The sequence below is a fragment of the Microplitis mediator genome, chromosome 5 (assembly GCF_029852145.1).
Source record: "Microplitis mediator isolate UGA2020A chromosome 5, iyMicMedi2.1, whole genome shotgun sequence".
In the NCBI taxonomy this organism is placed as follows: Eukaryota; Metazoa; Arthropoda; class Insecta; order Hymenoptera; family Braconidae; genus Microplitis; species Microplitis mediator.
Genome location: NC_079973.1, coordinates 23,873,466 through 23,881,009, shown reverse-complemented (window position 1 = coordinate 23,881,009; position 7,544 = coordinate 23,873,466). Strand labels below are relative to the sequence as shown.

Below are 7,544 nucleotides of genomic sequence, written 5' to 3'. Positions count from 1 at the left end.
GATATTCTGACTATTCCCGGATGGACGTCCGTGTGTATATGTGTGATCTTGTTTTTGTCCGACGTCGGGTCAAAAATAAAACTTGATTTAGACTTGGTTTACCAAGTCGAAATTTGGAGCCGTTTTTCACAAGACAAACTCGACTTCTTTTACGAAGGTATGAAATATATCAAGTCTTCGCCTTGGTTTGGACTTAACTGGCTTACTTAGTCACGATTTAAGACGAAAAAGTTGGAGTCAAGTCGAAATTGACTTGATGTAGACTTGTTCGACTTAAATTATAAGTCGAAAAAGTCAGAACTAAGGTGAAATAATTTTTATATATTAAGGCAAAAGTAACGTGAATAAATGACTTTTTTTTTACTTGGTTTAGCAAGTCAAAAGTAATGTGAATGACTATATAGTCACGATATATCGTGCTCAAAGTAAAGACGAATAAGTTGAAACTAAGATGAAAAAAGTTCAAAAAGTTTACAAAAATTAAATTTAAGTCGAAAAAGTCGAGATCTTATCAAAAAATCGTCGGCAAATCGATAACTTCAAAAGAAAATAAGGCGAAGCGAGCCTGAATCAAGTTTTATTTTTGACCCGGGACGATATCTTTAGAACGAATCAACCGATTTGAACGTACTTGGTTGCAATCGAAAGGGCTCACCAAAACTTAGAATTGATTAGATATTGGGGTAGATCGGTCATGTAGTTTACGAGTTATACGCAGAATAAAAATTGAAAATGTTTTCTGGTTTTGGTTTTTTGCGTATAACTTGTAAACCACTTGCCCGATTCACCTCAAAATGTAATCAGTTTCAAGTCTTGTTGATCCCTTTCGATTGCCACCAGGAACGTTCGAATCGGTTCATTCCATCCAAAGATATCGTCGGACAAAAATTATAATTTTTCAGTGAAGGTGTTTTACCGGCCTAAAAAATTTTTGAGCTCAAAAATTTACAAGTAATAATGTTTCCGAGCTCCCTGAGCTCGAAAACAGCGGTAAGTTTTGGGGCTGGCCCGCAGAGTCAACCGATATACAGATTTTTTTCTTTGGTTATCATTTGTCCCAATTATTTTGTCTATTTATCAGCGAGTGTACCGAGTTGATTCATGTGATATTTCCTCAGGAGACAACCGGAATAAATAGGAATGGATGATACAGTTGTCACAGCACATAGAGAGAATAATATAAGAACTAAACATAGAAATGTAGTATCATGGAGATATGAAAACTGTATTATGAGTAGACGAAACGCTAGTCTGACTATGAAAACACATACACCTGTCTCTCATACGATGTTCTATATAAACAATAGACAAACTCGTGACTAACTGAACGTCAAGGTATAATATCTGTACGCATCCGAGTAAAATCTATGAGATAAGACATTAAAGACAGTAGTCTAGTCTGCCTTCGGTTAAATGTATGTGTAAGTACACATTTAACTGTCATCGAGTCAGCCCTAACTCAACTGTCGACGACAATAGGCCAATGTAATCTCACTATCGTAATCAAATTTCCTTGTCTATCCTCTTCCCTCTCTTTCTCTCTCTCTCTCTCTCTATTTCTCTCTTAAATGTTATAATTATTTATATAAATTACCACAGTATTATCTATTAAATTTATATAAAAAAATGTATTTTTGTATTTATTATATAGCAATGGGAAACTGACAAAGGGATTAGGATAAAAAAATTGACAAAGAGATTGGGGCTGTGAGGAGAAAAGTTTTCTGATATTTTGTAGAGTAAGATATTACTGGGATTGGAGATTTTCAATTTTACCTTCGCTCGTACTAATATAAGTAGGAATAACACAAAGATGACAAGGATATAGTTCTTTATAAGGGCGATACGAATACCCAAAGAGTCCTGGTATATACAGTTGAAGTATAAAGGTATCGCGGAGACTGGATTTAATGAGGATAGGCGGATTTGTCCAATTAAAACGTCTTACAAGGATCCATTTTACCACACGCATTTCTCTTATTCATTCGTCTCTCAACAGTCAGTCAGTCTCTTATCCCAGGGTTTTTTGTCCTACTCGAACAGTTTAATGAATTAATGCTTTATGTTTATTATTTTTAATTTATTATTTGTCATCAAAGTGTTCAAGGACTAAGAGAATGCAGGACATATATCCTGACAGAGACCAACAGTGTTCATTGTCGACAGCGAGCATTGAGTATTCAGAGTACGTTCTTATCTCGCTATCCGGAGAGCTGTCAGCAAAGTTCCTGAATAATGGGGAGTAGAGGCAACATGACCGAGCGAGTTTGTCTCGGTCTTTTCTCTCTACTCAGTCACTTCATGGCGCTTCGTATAAATTCATATCTACCGGTTAGGATATATGCCTAACTGTTCTCTATTTTCACGTCTCGCTGCCGGACGTACAAAATATAAAGGGAGATATATGTATATATATGCATATTACAATAGGCCGCTTGGCAACGGATGCGATCACAGCTTCGCGAATTATTTACAAAATTACCGGTTCTGAGTAAAACTATTACTTTGGGGTAAATAACCACTTTATAATTCGGCTGTGATTTGATTTAATGCAACTTATTGCAGTGAGTTGGGTTGTCATTAATATTAATATTAATATGTGAGCTGATTGAGTATGTCGTATTTTATAATACAAAAGGGAATAATGCGACAGAAGAGATGGAGACAATTAAATGGGCGAATTTGAGAGGCTTGCAAATTAGCCGGGATTGGTTTAAATAATCCTTGAGGGATGCACGACGAAGCTTCTTATTATTTTTTTATGCTTCCTCTGATGATGCCAGAGATGAGGTTGTACAAATCAAGCTTTCATTTTTTTATTACTCATCTCTATCTTCCGCCCCGTCTACTTTACGTCCTTATTCTTTAATCCTTACTTATATTTTAAGAATGGATCCCGAAATTTACTTTTTATTACTCTTTAAATTAATTATTTATATAAAAAAAATTTATTTAAAATATTCTTGGGGATTAATTTCGAAAAAATTTTTTTGCAACCCGAAAATTAGCAATTTTTTTATTTTCTTCAAACATAAGCGAAAAGTTAAAGATTTTTCTTCATTAAAATCCCAATAAATAAATAAATGGATTAGTAAATAAAAAAAAAAAAGTACGACAATATATTAATTAAAAAATAAATGACCCGTGAAAATATGAGAGCAACGTTTATAGAATGATATAATATTACGAAGACCCTCGGCATTTATCCGCAATCACGGCTTAATTGATATACGAGCGAGTGTTGGCTCGTCGGGTGGAATTAACTCAGCCGTAAGTATATAATGCTGTCGGAAATCCATCCAGGATAGTACTTTTATCTGGATCAATGGGCAAGATCTATCGCCGTATCATAAAGATTACTGGCCAGTCGAGATCACGGTATTTAGCCTCTTGAGTTTAAGTCCTGAGTCTACAACTTTAGTATGAGAGTGGACATTGTACAGATATATCATATCAAGACTAAGTAAACGAGAGAAAGAATAAGTAACAAGTCTCTAGGGGTACTTTTCGCTGGCGTAAATAAAAGAAATCCTTGTAATGGTTTTCACCAAGGGTCTTTATCTCTCATTTTTTCTCTCTCTTTCTCTCTCTGGCTGTCTCTCGCTTACGCTCTGGACTCGGTTATGCCAGAGGAAAGTCTTGAAATCGAGGGTTATTAAGCTTCTGCCCCATACCGCAGACTAGTGTCTTCTACCGTATACTCGTTTTACCCTCTTATTCATCGTGTGTCTTGACGACCCGGGTTAATTCCTTAACCCTTATAGACTTTGAGAAAATTTAGGGACCTCACTTTATATATACTTAGTTTATCTTGTTAGTGTGTATAGCTACAGCTAGTAGTGGATGTATAAGAGCGACGAGTGTAGAGGATTTCACGTGCGCAACAATGAAGTATAACAATAACAACAACAACAACAACAACAAATAGAAGTAGTAGTAGTAGTAGTTGTAGGAACAAGGAACTAAACAGAGAAGAATAATTTTTGAGAAAGGGTGAAGTGCGTTCACCAACGGGTAAGAGACTAGTGCTGGTAGTGTGCTAGTGCTAGTGCTAGTGCTAGTACTGGTTTGGAAGTGAGTAGAGTAGAGTTGCTGGTGAATACCAGGTGCTCTCGGGATCCGAACGTCTTACGCGCCCGGACGATACATAATTTATGTCGCGCAAGAGGGGCTTAAGACAGTATTAAGATTGTGCAAGACTGTGTCGGCCAGTTTACTACCCCCTTTTAAATTCTTGTACAAATCTTACGATAAGACATAAGATGAATTTTGTTACTCATAATACACGCGAATTTTACATTATTCATTAGATTTATTTTTCATATTTCAAGCTAAAACTCACTAGTAATTTTAGTTAAATTTTTATAAAACCTAAAATTTTTAAATTACTTTTTATTTAATAATTTTATTATAAATTTGTAATGTTATAAAACGGAAGGGCATCTAATGACCGGTTAAACCACAAGCCTCTAATCTAAAAATCGTAAAAATTACGGTTGTTATTCTGTTTGGAGAGAAAACTAAGGCACAACGGGTACTTAAAAATTATTTTTTTGCTTAGTTATGACTCTATTCAAATAAATTTTCAACCGTAATTCGAATTCCGAACAAAATTTTTTTTCTATTTGTCGTTTTTTACTCTGTTAAGTATTCATCGTGCCCACTCTACTTATATATGAGCATTAGGGTGGCGCAAAAAAACCGACTATTTTTTTTTTTCGATCTCGCATGAAAATTTGTTGGTTTAAGATGTTTTAGGAAGCCTCTCAAAAAATCAGCTCGATAAAAAATTTTTAAGAGGTCGCTCATGAATTTTGAAAATATCAAAAATGATCGAAATTCGGATTTTTTATTCCAAAATTTTTTTTTTCTCGTGGCAGCAATAGTTTATATTTGTAAAATCATGACTATGCTGAAAATTTCAGCCCAAAATTTAAATACTTATACGGCAATCAAGAATTTTGAATATTAACTGATAATATGTATCTATAAGTTTGAATTAGTTTTTGTATTTTTTTATGACTCCATTATTGTCATTTCAGTAAAATATAACTTTTGCATAACCATAAATGTACAGGACAGTCTTAAACAATAAAATTTGGTAAGTTTTGAATAAGCGAAAAAACCTACAAATTGAATTAAAAAATAAAAAAGTATGTAAAAAACTTGATATTTTTATTTCTCGGGTTATATATTCATTCATTGTTATGCAAATTGGTGGTCAAAAAATCGAGAAGCTTTATTATTAATATTTAAGGGTCGCTCGAAAACGTACAAAAGACAGCACTCGGAAACATTCAAAATTCTTGAGCGCCGTTTAAATATTTAAATTTTGGGCTGAAATTTTCAGCATAGTCATGATTTTACAAATATAAACTATCGCTGCCACTAGAAAGAAAAAATTTAGAAATAAAAAATCCGAATTTCAATCATTTTTGATATTTTCAAAATTCATGATCTTAAAAATTTTTTGAGAGGCTTCTTAAAACATCGTAAACCAACGAATTTTCATGCGAGCTCGAAAAAAAAATAGTTGGTTTTTTTGCGCCACCCAAATGAGTAAGATATATCTTACCCCTCAGGGTAGACATCAGTAATGTTATTGTGTCTTATAGTTTTCATAAATTTGATATAATCCTGTGGTAAATGGTGATCCTGAGCACCTTTTATCAAAACTTTCCTATTCGATAATAATAAACAGTAGTTATTTTCATCAAGTATTGATAGTAAATAAAAAATAAAAAATTACAATGCAATATAGTCACATATATAATGAAGAAGGCAATCGATTGTCTGGTAATTGATCAAGCTTAACAGCTGGCTTAGGATCTACAACTGCTTTATAGCTCCGGCAATAATAAACTTTACCGCTAAAACTTGTAACTTTAATCTCAATCGCTTTGTATAAATCGACGTGTACACCTTCTTGTCGATCTAAATCGGCTACTTTACTTTCAGGCATTTTCCAGATCACACCCCAAACTTGAGAATCACGAGCTCTAACAATTGTTGCCCCCGATCCATTCCATGATTTTCCATACCCAAAAAAATCGAGTCTGTAATTCTATTTTATGCATAAGGTAATAAACCTAGTACCCGATCAGGGAACTAGTACTCGATCACTCCGTGTATTTGAATATCTATATTTGGTAAAATTTAGTAAATATAGATATACAAATACATGCGTGATCGGGTACTGGGTCTATTACCTTATATATAAAAAAATAAATTTTATTAATGATGCGTCTAAGCCAAATTCAAATTCAATAAATTTATTCTTTGAAAATAAATATGTTGAAGGAAATATTATATTGACAAGTTAATATAAATAAATAATGATATCATTTTTCGTACCTCTAATTGTCCAATTCCTACAACCTTAGCACGTGGTATATTAATATTAAACCTACAATCGAGCATATTCGATCCATAAGCAAAATAGTATACTACTAGTATAGAAGTATTCATATTGTTAAAATTATTGCAAATGATTTCTACTTTAAATATTCAATGCTACACTGTTGCACAACTTTGTAATCTACTATGGGCAATTCTACCGTCCAACTCATATGTTATGATAAAGTTAAAAAAATAATAGGTGAAACTAATTTTTCCTACCCAGTATTTATCGATATTATGTAAGCTATTAGTGAATAATTGCGGCAGTTAAATAATAAGCACACCGTTGTTTGCTTATTTAAAAAAAAAAATTTTTCGCTGACTATAATTCAAAATATTGAAAATACGATAATTAATAAAGAATTTCCGGGTCAAAAATAAAACTTGATTCAGGCTCGCTTCACCTTATTTTCTTTTGAAGTTATCGATTTGCCGAGGATTTTTCGATAAGATCTCGACTTTTGCGATTTGAATTAAATTTTTTTAAACTTTTTGAACTTTTTTCATCTTAGTTTCAACTTACTCGTATTTTTTTATCTTAGTTTCAACTTATTCGTCTTTACTTCGAGCACGATAGTCATTCACCTTACTTTTGACTTGCTGAATCAAGTCGAAAAAAAGTTATTTATTCGCCTTACTTCCGCCTTAATGTATAAAAATTATTTCACCTTAATTTTGACTTTTTCGCCTTATAATTTGTCGAATAAGTCTAAACCAAGTCAATTCCGACTTGATTTAAACTTTTTCGTCTTAAATCGTGACTAAGTAAGCCAGTTAAGTCTAAACCAAGGCGAAGACTTGATATATTTCATATCTCCGTAAAAAAAAGTCGAGTTTGTCTTGTGAAAAACGGCTCCAAATTTCGACTTGGTAAACCGAGTCTAAATCAAGTTCTATTTTTGACCCGGGGTTAAGAAAAATATATTTTTCTAAATGTTTAATAAAGTTTTTGTCAAAGTCTTGTCAGATACTGGGATAGATGTAAAAAATATTAAAAAAAAAAAATAATATAAATAAAATAAGAGGCAGGTTATAGGTCGCGACCAAGACGGTCATCGAGGTCGATAGACCGATGGCTTTTAGCTTTCTTATACGGTCGGCCGAACAAAATCCTTCCTTAGCTAGTCTATCGGGACGACAGACCA

General features: G+C 33.2%; 1 protein-coding gene across 2 annotated transcripts; it reads right to left on the bottom strand.

The window, feature by feature from the left end:
- Positions 1 to 4,336: 4,336 nt before the first annotated feature.
- Positions 4,337 to 6,551, bottom strand: LOC130668893 (gamma-glutamylcyclotransferase-like). 2 transcript variants are annotated; one of them, XR_008990083.1, is made up of 4 exons: positions 6,355 to 6,551; positions 5,750 to 6,064; positions 5,576 to 5,680; positions 4,337 to 4,474 (listed from the first exon to the last, which is right to left on the bottom strand). XR_008990083.1 is itself a non-coding variant. In XM_057471403.1 (4 exons), the coding sequence occupies exons 1-4, from the start codon at positions 6,466 to 6,468 to the stop codon at positions 4,444 to 4,446; spliced, it is 549 nt and encodes a 182-aa protein (XP_057327386.1). In that variant the 5' UTR covers positions 6,469 to 6,551; the 3' UTR covers positions 4,337 to 4,443. The 2 variants fall into 2 exon arrangements, 1 of the variants encoding a protein (XP_057327386.1); XM_057471403.1 differs by having other exon boundaries at positions 5,766 to 6,064.
- Positions 6,552 to 7,544: the final 993 nt, after the last annotated feature.